General features: G+C 43.6%; 1 protein-coding gene across 2 annotated transcripts in view; it reads left to right on the forward strand.

The window, feature by feature from the left end:
• The window catches only part of vgll4b (vestigial-like family member 4b), a 140,054-nt gene extending 123,367 nt beyond the window's left edge, over positions 1-16,687 (forward strand). For both annotated transcript variants that reach the window (XM_055869909.1, XM_055869908.1), the window contains 3 exons: positions 5,450-5,690; positions 5,998-6,145; positions 11,396-16,687. In XM_055869909.1, coding sequence (XP_055725884.1) covers positions 5,450-5,690; positions 5,998-6,145; positions 11,396-11,643 — 637 coding nt within the window. In that variant the 3' untranslated portion in view covers positions 11,644-16,687. The remainder of the gene's footprint in view (positions 1-5,449; positions 5,691-5,997; positions 6,146-11,395) is intronic.
• Positions 16,688-16,701: the final 14 nt, after the last annotated feature.

Raw genomic sequence — 16,701 nt, forward strand, 5'->3', positions numbered from 1 at the left:
AGTGCAGCTCGGTTTCCACCTCATTTTGTGGGCAGTGTGCACATAGCCTGTCTTCTCTTGAGAGCCATGTCTGCCTACGGCGGCCTTTCTCAATAGCAAGGCTATGCTCACTGAGTCTGTACATAGTCAAAGCTTTCCTTAAGTTTGGGTCAGTCACAGTGGTCAGGTATTCTGCCACTGTGTACTCTCTGTTTAGGGCCAAATAGCATTCTAGTTTGCTCTGTTTTTTTGTTAATTCTTTCCAATGTGTCAAGTAATTATCTTTTTGTTTTCTCATGATTTGGTTGGGTCTAATTGTGCTGTTGTCCTGGGGCTTTGTGGGGTGTGTTTGTGTTTGTGAACAGAGCCCTAGGACCAGCTTGCTTAGGGGACTCTTCTCCAGGTTCATCTCTCTGTAGGTGATGGCTTTGTTATGGAAGGTTTGGGAATCGCTTCCTTTTAGGTGGTTGTAGAATTTAACGGCTCTTTTCTGTATTTTGATAATTAGTGGGTATCGGCCTAATTCTGCTCTGCATGCATTATTTGGTGTTCTGCGTTGTACACGGAGGATATTTTTGCAGAATTCTGCATGCAGAGTCTCAATTTGGTGTTTGCCCCATTTTGTGAAATCTTGGTTGGTGAGCGGACCCCAGACCTCACAACCATAAAGGGCAATGGGCTCTATGACTGATTCAAGTATTTTTAGCCAGATCCTAATTGGTATGTTGAAATTTATGTTCCTTTTGATGGCATAGAATGCCCTTCTTGCCTTGTCTCTCAGATCGTTCACAGCTTTGTGGAAGTTACCTGTGGTGCTGATGTTTAGGCCGAGGTATGTATAGTTTTTTGTGTGCTCTAGGGCAACGGTGTCTAGATGGAATTTGTGGTCCTGGCGACTGGACCTTTTTTGGAACACCATTATTTTGATCTTACTGAGATTTACTGTCAGGGCCCAGGTCTGACAGAATCTGTGCAGAAGATCTAGGTGCTGCTGTAGGCCCTCCTTGGTTGGTGACGGAAGCACCAGATCATCAGCAAACAGTAGACATTTGACTTCGGATTCTAGTAGGGTGAGACCGGGTGCTGCAGACTGTTCTAGTGCCCGCGCCAATTCGTTGATATATATGTTGAAGAGGGTGGGGCTTAAGCTGCATCCCTGTCTCACCCCACGACCCTGTGTGAAGATATGTGTGTTTTTTGCCAATTTTGTCCGCACACTTGTTGTTTGTGTACATGGATTTTATAATGTCGTATGTTTTACCCCCAACACCACTTTCCATCAATTTCTATAGCAGACCCTCATGCCAAATTGAGTCGAAGGCTTTTTTGAAATCAACAAAGCATGAGAAGACTTTGCCTTTGTTTTGGTTTGTTTGGTTGTCAATTAGGGTGTGTAGGGTGAATACATGGTCTGTTGTACGGTAATTTGGTAAAAAGCCAATTTGACATTTGCTCAGTACATTGTGTTCATTGAGGAAATGTACGAGTCTGCTGTTAATGATAATGCAGAGTATTTTCCCAAGGTTACTGTTGACGCATATTCCACGGTAGTTATTGGGGTCAAATTTGTCTCCAATTTTGTGGATTGGGGTGATCAGTCCTTGGTTCCAAATATTGGGGAAGATGCCAGAGCTAAGGACGATGTTAAAGAGTTTTAGTATAGCCAATTGGAATTTGTTGTCTGTATATTTGATCATTTCATTAAGGATACCATCAACACCACAGGCCTTTTTGGGTTGGAGGGTTTTTATTTTGTCCTGTAACTCATTCAAGGAAATAGGAGAATCCAGTGGGTTCTGGTAGTTTTTAATAGTTGATTCTAGTATTTGTATTTGATCATGTATATGTTTTTGCTCTTTATTCTTTGTTATAGAGCCAAAAAGATTGGAGAAGTGGTTTACCCATACATCTCCATTTTGGATAGATAATTCTTTGTGTTGTTGTTTGTTTAGTGTTTTCCAATTTTCCCAGAATTGGTTAGAGTCTATGGATTCTTCAATTACATTGAGCTGATTTCTGACATGCTGTTCCTTCTTTTTCCGTAGTGTATTTCTATATTGTTTTAGTGATTCACCATAGTGAAGGCGTAGACTCAGGTTTTCCGGGTCTCTATGTTTTTGGTTGGACAGGTTTCTCAATTTATTTCTTAGATTTTTGCATTCTTCATCAAACCATTTGTCATTGTTGTTCATTTTTTTCGGTTTTCTATTTGAGATTTTTAGATTTGATAGGGAAGCTGAGAGGTCAAATATACTGTTAAGATTTTCTACTGCCAAGTTTACACCTTCACTATTGCAGTGGAACGTTTTACCCAGGAAGTTGTCTAAAAGGGATTGGATTTGCTGTTGCCTAATTGTTTTTTGGTAGGTTTCCAAACTGCATTCTTTCCATCTATAGCATTTCTTAATGTTACTCAGTTCCTTTGGCTTTGATGCCTCATGATTGAGTATTGCTCTGTTCAAGTAGACTGTAATTTTGCTGTGATCTGATAGGGGTGTCAGTGGGCTGACTGTGAACGCTCTGAGAGACTCTGGGTTGAGGTCAGTGATAAAGTACTCTACAGTGCTACTGCCAAGAGATGAGCTATAGGTGTACCTACCATAGGAGTCCCCTCGAAGCCTACCATTGACTATGTACATACCCAGCGTGCGACAGAGCTGCAGGAGTTGTGACCCGTTTTTGTTGGTTATGTTGTCATAGTTATGCCTAGGGGGGCATATGGGGGAGGGAATGCTGTCACCTGCAGGCAGGTGTTTGTCCCCCTGTGTGCTGAGGGTGTCAGGTTCGTGTCCAGTTCTGGCATTTAGGTCGCCACAGACTAACACAGACAGACTAGGTCGCCACACTCTCTCTCTCTCTACATTTCTCACTCTCTCTCTCTCTCTCTCTACACCTCTCTCTCTACATTTCTCTCTCACTCTCTCTCTACATTTCTCTCTCTCACTCTCTCTATACATCTCTCTCTACACATCTCTTTCTCTCTCTACACATCTCTCTTTCTCTACATCTCTCTCTCTCTACACTCTCTCTCTCTCTACACATCTCTCTTTCTCTACATCTCTCTCTCTCTACACCCACCCCACCCTCAGCTGACCAGATGTGTTATGTTGGTAAATAAAGACGTTGTCTGGGGGCAAGTGGTAGAGGTAACAGATGCTTTCCTCAACACTCTGGTGTCCTAGTTCTGTAGTTGTTTTGTTGCCTTGTGGAAGAATAGACCTCCTAACTTAGTCACGTCTGCTAATGGGTCTGTCGTAACATGTGTTTTCCTTTGTTTCTCACAATGTTAACGTTCCCTTGTATTGTTGTGGTGCTGTTCTGAAATATAGCTGAACTGGTATGTATTAAAGCAGGGGTTCTCCAACCTCTCCTCGGGGGAACCCCCAGGTTTCAAAAGCACTGTATTAAAGTAGAGTTGAACATGAGCTTGACCTGGTGCAGTATGGGAGTGTTTTAATTATAATTATATATATTTTTAATGAAACCTTTATTTAACTAGGCAAGTCAGTTAAGAACAAATTCTCATTAACATGACGACGTGCAGTAACGTGACGACTTCCTGTAACGTGACGACTTCCTGTAACGTGACGACTTCCTGTAACGTGACGACTTCCTGTAACGTGACGACTTCCTGTAACGTGACGACGTGCCGTAACGTGACGACTTCCTGTAACGTGACGACTTCCGTAACGTGACGACGTGCCGTAACGTGACGACTTCCTGTAACGTGACGACTTCCTGTAACGTGACGACTTCCTGTAACGTGACGACTTCCTGTAACGTGACGACGTGCCGTAACGTGACGACGTGCCGTAACGTGACGACTTCCTGTAACGTGACGACTTCCTGTAACGTGACGACTTCCTGTAACGTGACGACTTCCTGTAACGTGACGACTTCCTGTAACGTGACGACTTCCTGTAACGTGGCGACGTGCCGTAACGTGACTCAATGCTGCAGAAATGTTTTGGTACTCTTCCCCAGATCAGTGCCTCGACACAATTCTGTCTCGGAGCTCTACGGACAATTCCTTCGACCTCATGGCTTGGTTTTTGCTCTGACATGCACTGTCAACTGTGGGACCTTATATAGACAAGTATGTGCCTTTCCAAATCATGTCCAATCAATTGAATTTACCACAGCCAATATTTCTAAAAAACAGTTTTTGCTTTGTCGTTATGAGGTGGTATTGTGTGTACATAGATTAGGAAAATGGAACAATTTCAAAGATTTGACTTTCAAAGATTTGTACAGTTCATACTGTACCAGTCAAAAGTTTGGACACTCCTACTCATTCAAGGGTTTTTCTTTATTTGTACTATTTTCTACATTGTAGAATAATAGTGAAGACATCAAAACTATGAAATAACACATATGGAATCATGTAGTAACCAAAAAAAGTAAATAGATTTTAGATTCTTCTAAGTATCCACCCTTTGCCTTGATGACAGCTTTGCAGACTCTTGGAATTCTCTCAACCAGCTTCATGAGGAATGTTTTGCCAACAGTCTTGAAGGAGTTCCCACATATGCTGAGCACTTGTTGGCTGCTTTTCCTTCACTCTGCGGTCCAACTCATCCCAAACCATCATATATTTGTTCCGTGTACATACACTGTGTACAAAACATTAGCAACACCTGCTCTTTCCATGACAGACTGACCAGGTGAATCCAGGTGAAAGCTCTGATCCCTTATTGATGTCACCTGTTAAATCCACTTCAATCAGTGTAGAGGAAGGGGAGGAGACGGGTTAAAGAAGGATTTTTAAGCCTTCAGACAATTGAGACATGGATTGTGTATGTGTGCCATTCAGAGGGTGAATGGGCAAGTCAAAATATTGAAGTGCCTTTGAATTGGGTATGTTAGTAAATGCCAGGCGCACCGGTTTGTGTCAAGAACTGCAGCGCTGCTGGGTTTTTCCACATTGAACAGTTGCGTGTATCAAGAATGGTGTTTTGTGTGTTTTTGACGACCCCCCCCCCCCCCCCCTATGCCAAGCCCTGTGTATTAATAGCTGTGCTACTGTGACTACCTGGTGCCCATAGCTGTGACTACCTGGTGCCCATAGCTGTGACTACCTGGTGCCCATAGCTGTGACTACCTGGTGCCCATAGCTGTGACTACCTGGTGCCCATAGCTGTGACTACCTGCTGCCCATAGCTGTACTGCTGTGACTACCTGGTGCCCATAGCTGTGACTACCTGGTGCCCATAGCTGTGGCTCTCCTCCTCCTCGTACAATCCCCTCTTGTTCTTCTGGGTCCTGTTCACCAGGCACCAAACAGAAGAAAACACTCAAACAGGGAGGGGAACTACCTGAGCTCGTTCAATAAGAAGTGTAAACATGTTTTCCGTTGCCCTATTGAATTACCCTTTTTCTTCTTTGTCTGTTTTAGAAGGGTTGGACTAAAACAGAAGACAAGTTTCGTTTCCGTTGGGCAATAAATGTAATCTTCTCCTACTCTCTACAGAGGCAAGCCTTCCAACGGAAACTATCGTAGTTCCAAGGACCCAAGGGACCGAAGCCGCAGCCCCATAGAGAGAGCCGCCGCCCCCTCCATGGGTCTCCATGGCAACCACCACCTGTACGCCCCCCACCACCACATGCCCAGCCTGGCCATGGACCAGCCTCTCGCCCTGACTAAAAACAACATGGACGCCGCCCGCACCCTCGCCATCTCGCCCACCGTCAGTCCTGTGGAACGCCAGCAGGTAGAGAGAGAGACACACAGTCTTTCAAAGCTCAGAACATGCAGGTAAAAAGTTGTCTTCAAACCACATGCTAAAGGCCTAAACGTGTGTGTGTGTGTGTGTTGTGTGTGTTGTGTGTGTTGTGTGTGTTGTGTGTGTTGTGTGTGTTGTGTGTGTTGTGTGTGTGTGTGTGTGTGTGTGTGTGTGTGTGTGTGTGTGTGTGTGTGTGTGTGTGTGTGTGTGTGTGTGTGTGTGTGTGTGTGTGTTGTGTGTGTTGTGTGTGTTGTGTGTGTTGTGTGTGTTGTGTGTGTTGTGTGTGTGTGTTTAGAATCGTCCGTCGGTGATAACGTGCGCTCCGGCCAACAACCGGAACTGTAAGCTGTCTCACAACGGCTGTTCCAACAACCGGAACCTGTCTCACAACGGCTGTTCCAACAACCTGCCCAACAACTACAGCAGGAGACCAGCCAGCAACTGTAAGTACTATACCACAATATATTATACACATTATATGTACTATACCACAATATATTATACACATTATATGTACTATACCACAATATATTATACACATTATATGTACTATACCACAATATATTATACACATTATATGTACTATACCACAATATATTATACACATTATATGTACTATACCACAATATATTATACACATTATATGTACTATACCACAATATATTATACACATTATATGTACTATACCACAATATATTATACACATTATATGTACTATACCACAATATATTATACACATTATATGTACTATATCACAATATATTATACACATTATATGTACTATACCACAATATATTATACACATTATATGTACTATACCACAATATATTATACACATTATATGTACTATACCACAATATATTATACACATTATATGTACTATACCACAATATATTATACACATTATATGTACTATACCACAATATATTATACACATTATATGTACTATATCACAATATATTATACACATTATATGTACTATACCACAATATATTATACACATTATATGTACTATACCACAATATATTATACACATTATATGTACTATACCACAATATATTATACACATTATATGTACTATACCACAATATATTATACACATTATATGTGCTATACCACAATATATTATATGTACTATACCACAATATATTATACACATTATATGTACTATACCACAATATATTATATGTACTATACCACAATATATTATACACATTATATGTACTATACCACAATATATTATATGTACTATACCACAATATATTATACACAATATATGTACTATACCACAATATATTATACACATTATATGTACTATACCACAATATATTATACACATTATATGTACTATACCACAATATATTATATGTACTATACCACAATTTATTATACACATTATATGTACTATACCACAATATATTATACGTACGTCTATGCTGTAAGTACTATACCACAATATATTATACACATTATATGTACATCTATGCAGTAAGTAGCATACTATAGTTCCATATTATACCATAATACTACCAGTACAGAACCACAAGATCTTGCCGACAGAGATGGTCGCCTCGCTTCGCGTTCTTAGGAAACTATGCAGTATTTAATTTTTTGGTGTATTATTTCTTACATTGTTACCCCAGGAAATCTTAAGTCTTATTACATACAGCCGGGATGAACTATTGGATATACGAGCGACGTTAACTTACCAACATTACGACTAGGAATGCGACTTTCCCGACTAGGAATGCGACTTTCCCGACTAGGAATGCGACTTTCCCGACTAGGAATGCGACTTTTCCGAAGCGGATCCTCTGTTTGGACCACCACCCAGGACAATGGATCTTCTCCCAGAAGCCGACCCAAAACAACGTCGCTGCAGAAGAGGCAGACGGAGCGGCCTCCTGGTCAGGCTCCGTAGACGTGCACACCACCCACCGCTCCCAAATATACTACTCGCCAATGTCCAGTCTCTTGACAACAAGGTAGACGAAAATAGAGCAAGGATTGCCTTCCAGAGAGACATCAGAGATTGTAACATTCTCCGTTTCGCGGAAACATGGCTCTCTCGGAATACGTTGTCAGTCTTTGTCAGGCTTCTTCATGTGCCGACAGAGATGAACAACTCTCTGGGAAGAGGAAGGGCGGGGTTTTATGCTTCATGATTAACGACTCATGATGTAATCATAATAACATACAGGAACTCAAGTCCTTCTGCTCACCCAACCTACAATTCCTTACAATCAAATGCCGGCCATATCACCTCCCAAGAGAAATCTCGTCGGTTATCATCACAGATGTGTACATTCCCCCTCAAGCAGACACCATGACGGACCTCAAGGAACTTCACTGGACTCTATGTAACTGGAAACCATATATCCTGAAGGTTGCATTTACTGTAACTGGACATTTTAACAAAGCAAATTTGAGAACAAGGCTACCTAAATTCTATCAGCATATTGATTGTAGCACTCGCGCGGGCAATACACTCGACCACTGCTACTGCATACAAGGCCCTCCCTCGCCCTCCCTTTGGGCAAATCTGACAAACTCCATCTTGCTCCAACTGTCTTATAGGCAGAAACTCAAACAGGATGTACCCGTGACTAGAACCATTCAACGCTGGTCTGACCAATCGGAATCCACGCTTCAAGATTGTTTTGATCACGCAGACTGGGATGTGTTCCGGTCAGCCTCAGAGAATAACATCGGTCTATACTCGGTGAGGGTTTCCGGGATGATGGTGTTGATGTGAGCCATGACCAGACTTTCAAAGCACTTCATGGCTACTGACGTGAGTGCTACCAGGCGGTAATCATTTAGGAAGGTTACCTTAGTGTTCTTGGGGTCAGGGACTATGGTGGTCTGTTTGAAACATGTAGGTATTAGATTCGGTCAGGGGGAGGTTGAAAATGTCAGTGAAGACACTTGCCAGCTGGTCCACGCATGGTTTCAGTACATGCCTTGATATCCGTCTGGCCCCGCGGCCTTGTGAATGTTGACCTGTTTAAAGGTCTTGCTCACATCGGCTACGGAGAGCGTGATCACACAGTCGTCCGGAACAGCTGGTGCTCTCATACATGCTTCAATGTTGCTTGCCTTGAAGCGAGCATAAAAGGCATTTAGCTCCCCTGGTAGGCTCGCGTCACTGGGCAGCTCACGGCTGGGTTTCCCTTTGCAGTCCTTAATAGTTTGCAAACCCTGCCACATCCAACGAGCGTCAGAGCCGGTGTAGTAGGATTCAATCTTAGTCCTGTATTGATGCGTTGCCGGTTTGATGGTTCGTCTGAGGGCATAGCGAGATTTCTTACAAGTGTCCGGATTAGTGTCCTGCTCATTGAAAGCAGCAGCTCTAGCCTTTAGCTCGGTGCGGAAGTTGCCTGAAATCCATTGCTTCTGGTTGGGAAATGTACGTACGGTGGGGATGAAGACATCAATGCACTTATTGATGAAGCGGGTGACTGAGGTGGTATACTCCTCAATTCCATTGGATGAATCAAGGAACATACTCCAGTCTGTGCTAGCAAAACAGTCCTGTAAAGTAGCATCCGTGTAAATCTCGGATGACCACTTAGAGCAGAATATATTGATAAAAGTCACCTTGTCCGAGAGAGATTTACACGGTTATGAATTTAATTTATTTTGGGTAACAGACATGTACAATGTGGACCCAGAGTATACCACGTATTAATTATCAAAACATCACGCAAGTTTAAGCCTACATTTATGGTGGAAAAATTATTGGAACCATTTCTCTGTTTGACCGGAAGGTTTTATGGGTATTATGACACCTCCACTGAGGGGCTCTATAGTACACTACTTTTGAGCAGCGGCCTACTATAGTCCCATTCTACTGGTCTACATTATTTATTTATTTAACTGGGCGAGTCAGTTAAGAACAAATTCATATTTACAATGACGGCCTAGGAACAGTGGGTTAACTGCCTTGTTCAGGGGCAGACCAGCGTTCAACACCATAGTGTCCACAAAGCTCATCACTAACCTAAGGGTGCGTGCTTAGTCCCCTTCTGTACTCCCTGTTCACCCATGACTGCATGGCCAGGCACGACTCCAACACCATCATTAAGTTTGCTGATGACACAACAGTGGTAGGCCTGATCACCGACAACAATGAGACGGCCTATAGGGAGGAGGTCAGAGACCTGGCAGTGTGGTGTCAGGACAGCAACCTCTCCCTCAATGTGAGCAAGACAAAGGAGCTGATCGTGGACTACAGGAAAATGAGGGTCGAACAGGCCCCCATCCTCATTGACGGGGCTGTAGTGGAGCGGGTCGAGAGTTTCAAGTTCCTTGGTGTCCACATCACCAACAAACTAACATGGTCCAAACACACCAAGACAGTTGTGAAGAGGGCACAACAAAACCTATTCCCCCTCAGGAGACTGAAAAGATTTGGCATGGGTCCTCAGATCCTCAAAAGGTTCTACAGCTGCACCATCGAGAGCATCCTGACCAGTTGCATCCCTGCCTGTTATGGCAACTGCTCGGTATCCGACTGCAAAGCACTACAGAGGGTAGTGTGTACGGCCCAGCACATCACTGGGGCCAAGCTTTCTGCCATCCAGGACCTCTATACCAGGAGGTGTCAGAGGAAGGCCCTAAAAATTGTCAAAGACTCCAGTCACCCAAGTCATAGACTGTTCTCTCTGCTAAAGCACAGCAAGCGGTACCGGAGCACCAAGTCCAGGACCAAAAATCTCCTTAACAGCTTCTACCCCCAAGTCATAAGACTCCAGAACAATTAATCAAAATGGCCACCCGTACTATTTACATAGTTTGCATAGTTGCACTGCTGCTAATCACTGTCTGTGTATAGTCACTTTACCCCTACCTACAAATTACCGGTACGCCTTGTTATTCTTATGTCATTTTATTGTTACTTTTAATTACATTTTTTACTTGTTTAGTTAGAAAATATTTTCTTAACTCTATTTCTTGAACTGCATTGTTGGTTAAGGGCTTGTGAGTAAAGTGTGCACCTGTTGTTTTCAGCACGATGTGACATATACAATCTGATTTGAATAAAAGGACTCATCGTAGATATAACCCGTTTTAGCATGGGCATTACCATCGAGGGCTTCCACCATTTTTTTTTTAAGTAGTCAACTGGGTGAGGATTCAAATGTGTTGGGAACGATCGGGCCAATTATCAGAGAGCATTGTCTTCTTCAAAGTGGGTTGCCTATGGCAACGGCTTTAAACTATAGCACCGCCATCTAGTGGCCACGAGAGTTAGTTCAGGATCCCAGCACTGCAGGTGGCAGTAAATCACCAATGTCAGCTTTATGTTTGTTTTCCCAACACAAAGGAAGAAGGAAATGGACTACTTTTAAAATGGATATTGTCTCAATGAAGCTACCTTGTCTGTCCGATGACATAATGACACCGATCCAATGATGAGTCCTCTATTTAAGTCTTACGGTTCTAGCAGTTGGTCCAGTGGAAAAACACCAGATTGGACTGTTCCACAGCCAGCCGTTATGAAACACACAGGTCTCTCTGACAGCAGGCTGGTTTACCATGTTCTGTCTTCTGTCTGACGGGTCAATATATGTAAAGTCCTGTAGCTGTAGTAGATTTAATGACCTGGTGTCTGTGTAGTTTGCTTCTTTCTCCTCTCCCCTCACACAAAAAGTGAAATGTCCTCTCCTCTTCTCTCCCCCTCTCTTCAGCCAATACGGTGTGTGTTGACCCGGTGATCGAGGAGCATTTCCGCCGCAGCCTGGGGAGGAACTACAAACAGCCGGATCCCGTCACTAACTCTGTGTCCATCACCGGCTCTGTGGACGACCACTTCACCAAGGCCTTAGGAGAGACCTGGCTGCAGATCAAAGCCAAAGGAAGCTCCTCCTCCTCCCCTGACTCGTCTCCCAACAGTCACATGGTCAACCACAGCCACTCCCCCTCGGTTGTGTCCTGAAGGGAGGGAGTAGAGTAGGCCAATCAGAGCCAGATATACCCCGCCCTGTTCACTGTAACCCACCACAGGGCTGGTTGAACCGCTACTGGGAGGGTGTTTTTGGGGTTTTGCTCCAGCCCTGCACTAACGCCATCTAACACACCTGGAGCAAGATCCCAGAGGAGTAACAGATTTTAGATCAGGGTCGTATTCACTTAGTTTTCTGTTGTTATTTAGCTATAATGTGCACAAATGCATACGACCCAGGTGTGCTTTATAACAGGGCTGGAGCAAAACCCTGCATGCTCCAGTTTCTCTCTAGACGGGAAGAGGGGTTGGCCTCGGTCCCTGGTATAATACTACCCTGAATGATTTTGGCCCCACAGAGAGCTGTGTTAGTAGCTAGCTATATAGCCATGTACATAACCATAGAGGATAGAGGGGGGGGTTTCCTTTTTGTCATTTAGTTGGATTGTGTTATTTTGTAGCTTTGCGTTATTGGATGCCCAAAAAACGTTGACAAGAAAAGCTAAACGTGAGGAAAGTGTTTGTTTCTATGGATTCTATATGGAGAAGCAGCCACCAACCACATGCCTTCGTTACCAAAGAGAACTCGCATGCAAATCTGTCGCCCCATTTTTTTAAAAAGAAAGAAAAGGACATTATTTTTATTTCACCCATCCGATTTATTTGCCTTTCCATCTCTCTAGCACCCCACTGTAAAGTATCGTCTCCCATCATCTACCCTTCTCCCCTCTCCTCTCCTCCTATCTCCTCTCTTCTCCTACCGGCGCTTCTCTCTAGCACCCCACTGTAAAGTATCGTCTCCCATCATCTACCCTTCTCCCCTCTCCTCTCCTCCTATCTCCTCTCTTCTCCTACCGGCGCTTCTCTCTAGCACCCCACTGTAAAGTATCGTCTCCCATCATCTACCCTTCTCCCCTCTCCTCTCCTCCCATCTCCTCTTCTCTCCCCTCTCCTCTCCTCCTATCTCCTCTCTCCTCTACCCTCTTATCCCCTCTCCCCTCTCCTCTCCTCTCTCCTCTACCCTCTTCTCCCATCTCCTCTCCTCTACCCTCATCTCTCCTCTAACCTCCTCTCCTCTACCCTCATCTCACCTCTAACCTCCTCTCCTCCTCTAACCTCCTCTCCTCTACCCTCTTCTCTCCTCTACCCTCTTCTCTCCTCTACCCTCTTCTCTCCTCTACCCTCTTCTCACCTCTAACCTCCTCTCCTCCTCTACCCTCATCTCTCCTCTACCCTCCTCTCCCCCATTTTCTCCTATTTGTCCAGTTGTCCTGTACGTCAGTTGTATGCGTATTTGAAAAGACAAGGCCGACTGATTTGCACTAATGTTGAGGGACCCGATGTTGCATATCAACCTCCCGATGGACACGCTACACGCTACACGCTACACGCTACATGCTGATAACATACTCTAGAACAATACTTTTAGAAGTTTAGAGATTCGCTTTTGTGATGTTGCATCATGTGGTCAAAACAGCCTTTTCTTTCTGGGACGGAGATGAGAGCAAGAGATGTATTTTTCTTTATTCTAACACTTGCTATTGTTGGTGTGTTGTCCTTTTTAAAATGTTCTATTCCTCCTGAGGCATTGTTGAATTTCCTCTGGTTTAGAATAGAGAGCTCCTCTCTCTCTGCAGCAGTGTGGTTGGTTGGTAGATTTGGGCTCTATGGTTTATTATAGAGAGCTCCTCTCTCCAGCAGTGTGGTTGGTAGGTAGATTTGAGCTCTATGGTTTATTATAGAGAGCTCCTCTCTCCAGCAGTGTGGTTGGTAGGTAGATTTGGGCTCTATGGTTTATAATAGAGAGCTCCTCTCTCTCTCCAGCAGTGTGGTTGGTAGGTAGATTTGAGCTCTATGGTTTATAATAGAGAGCTCCTCTCTCCAGCAGTGTGGTTGGTAGGTAGATTTGAGCTCTATGATTTATTATAGAGAGCTCCTCTCTCCAGCAGTGTGGTTGGTAGGTAGATTTGGGCTCTATGGTTTATAATAGAGAGCTCCTCTCTCTCTCCAGCAGTGTGGTTGGTAGGTAGATTTGAGCTCTATGGTTTATAATAGAGAGCTCCTCTCTCCAGCAGTGTGGTTGGTAGGTAGATTTGAGCTCTATGGTTTATTATAGAGAGCTCCTCTCTCCAGCAGTGTGGTTGGTAGGTAGGTTTGGGCTCTATGGTTTATTATAGAGAGCTCCTCTCTCCAGCAGTGTGGTTGGTAGGTAGATTTGAGCTCTATGGTTTATTATAGAGAGCTCCTTTCTCCAGCAGTGTGGTTCGTAGGTAGATCTGAGCTCTATGGTTTATCATAGAGAGCTCCTCTCTCCAGCAGTGTGGTTGGTGGGTAGATTTGAGCTCTATGGTTTATAATAGAGAGCTCCTCTCTCCAGCAGTGTAGTTGGTAGGTAGATTTGAGCTCTATGGTTTATAATAGAGAGCTCCTCTCTCTCTCCAGCAGTGTGGTTGGTAGGTAGATTTGAGCTATATGGTTTATAATTGAGAGCTCCTCTCTCCAGCAGTGTGGTTGGTAGGTAGATTTGAGCTCTATGGTTTATTATAGAGAGCTCCTCTCTCCAGCAGTGTGGTTGGTAGGTAGGTTTGGGCTCTATGGTTTATTATAGAGAGCTCCTCTCTCCAGCAGTGTGGTTGGTAGGTAGATTTGAGCTCTATGGTTTATTATAGAGAGCTCCTTTCTCCAGCAGTGTGGTTGGTAGGTAGATCTGAGCTCTATGGTTTATCATAGAGAGCTCCTCTCTCCAGCAGTGTGGTTGGTGGGTAGATTTGAGCTCTATGGTTTATAATAGAGAGCTCCTCTCTCCAGCAGTGTGGTTGGTAGGTAGATTTTAGCTCTATGGTTTATTATAGAGAGCTCCTCTCTCCAGCAGTGTGGTTGGTAGGTAGATTTGAGCTCTATGGTTTATAATAGAGAGCTCCTCTCTCCAGCAGTGTGGTTGGTTGGTAGATTTGAACTCTATGGTTTATAATAGAGAGCTCCTCTCTCCAGCAGTGTGGTTGGTTGGTAGATTTGAGCTCTATGGTTTATTATAGAGAGCTCCTCTCTCCAGCAGTGTGGTTGGTAGGTAGATTTGGGCTCTATGGTTTTTAATGAGAGCTCCTCTCTCCAGCAGTGTGGTTGGTAGGTAGATTTGGGCTCTATGGTTTATTATAGAGAGCTCCTCTCTCCAGTAGTGTGGTTGGTAGGTAGATTTGAGCTCTATGGTTTATAATAGAGAGCTCCTCTCTCCAGCAGTGTGGTTGGTAGGTAGATTTGAGCTCTATGGTTTATAATAGAGAGCTCCTCTCTCCAGCAGTGTGGTTGGTTGGTAGATTTGAGCTCTATGGGTTGAAAGTTAGAACAAATAACCGTACAGAATAAGACATGTTTGTTTTTAAATAGCTGGTATCTATTCATGTTAATTAGACATTTCAATCTCAATACTAGACTTTCTTCTCGATGTATTTGTGTTCAGTAATAGTCGTAGATTACACTTACTGCTGGTACAGTTGTACTCCATGTTATTATTTAGGTATCTTCAGTGATATTCTCTCTGGGAGCAGCCAGCTAGCGACAAAGTCACAGCGAGGACAGCCTCCTATACTGCTCTATCTGATCAGTTGGAGTATAATCTACAACGTTGACATGACGTCTCTACAACGTTGACATGACGTCTCTACAACGTTGACGCGACGTCTCGACAACGTTGACGCGACGTCTCGACAACGTTGACGCGACGTTTCGACAACGTTGACGCGACGTTTCTATAACGTTATTAATCATCCCTGGTTCAGGATGAGACAGCGTTTTTTTTTCTTCTCATGACTGAATAAGAGAAAGGAATAAAACAACCGGCCAGAGAGATGGACCCAGACTCAACCACACGCTGATCATGATTCTGTTGAGCCGGTTGCTTTTTATTTCGTATTTTCGATGTTTCTTCTTCTCTGATGAACAACTATGTTGTGTAGCGGTAGGTAGCCTGCTGCGGCTTGTGAAACTGACTCGTTTGAATAGCTCCTTTACCAACCTGTATCCAGGCAGCATACATTCCTTCCTGTAGGAAACATCTAGTACAGGTGTTTTAGTCTTCTCAGTATAGCTACTAACTTATTAACGGAAAGGTGTTGATTAGAGTTTTCGAAAATTCAGAAATGTTTCCAAAATTCCTAGATTTCCCGGAAATTCCGGTTGGAAGATTCTGGAAAAATCCAGGGATCCTCCAACCGACTAAAATTTCTGGGAAAGAAGTTACCGGAAATGTACAACCCTAGTGGCGATTGATAACTATGAGGTGCTAGAACATGGTAAAGATCTAAGGGTTTATGAGGCACTGTCCATCTTAACGCTTTTAAAAACCCTTTATACATGTCCTTTACATTCCGTCATCACAACTCATATCCTTGGACATTTAACATATTTACATTGACTAAGCTACACTTCCTAGATGCTACCCTATTCCCTAGGCAGTGCCCTACGTTTGGCCGGCCCTTCATCTCCTCAGAGGAAGACGAGCAGAAACGAGAGCAAGGCCAGGAGGGCTACATGGGAACGGACTCTTTTGATAATATTCTCTTTTGGTGCTTTTCTCAAACTTGTCTGTCCAAAAGGTAGTGCACTATGTAGGGAATAGGCAGCCATTTGGGAAGGAGCCGAAAACATATTTTTCTTGAGAGCCGGGATCCAGCTGCCAGTCAGTTGTTATTGTTATTATTATTATTATTGACTTTAATGTTTAATGAGTTTAGATGTAAAAGAAACTCTTCTAATCTATAGTAGTTCATAACAGATGAATGATTGGTCTGTACTTTCTGTAAATGTTATATGAGAACGTTTTATTTAGGCCATCGTGGTGAAATGAACTGTCATTTTTTAGTGCATGAACACAGAGGGAAGGGGACACTAGTGTCCCTGAAGTCATTTATCCTAAAACACATTTCATTACCGTCACTAGGTAGTAGTAGGGTTGCTAATTTTCCAATACCTTTTCCCAAAAGTCCCAGGTTTTATAGATTCACAGTATCAGGAGGGGGAAAGCAGAAAATGTGGGAATCCTCTAAGCCACAGGTG

The sequence above is a fragment of the Salvelinus fontinalis genome, chromosome 18 (genome assembly GCF_029448725.1).
Source record: "Salvelinus fontinalis isolate EN_2023a chromosome 18, ASM2944872v1, whole genome shotgun sequence".
Lineage (NCBI taxonomy): Eukaryota > Metazoa > Chordata > Actinopteri > Salmoniformes > Salmonidae > Salvelinus > Salvelinus fontinalis.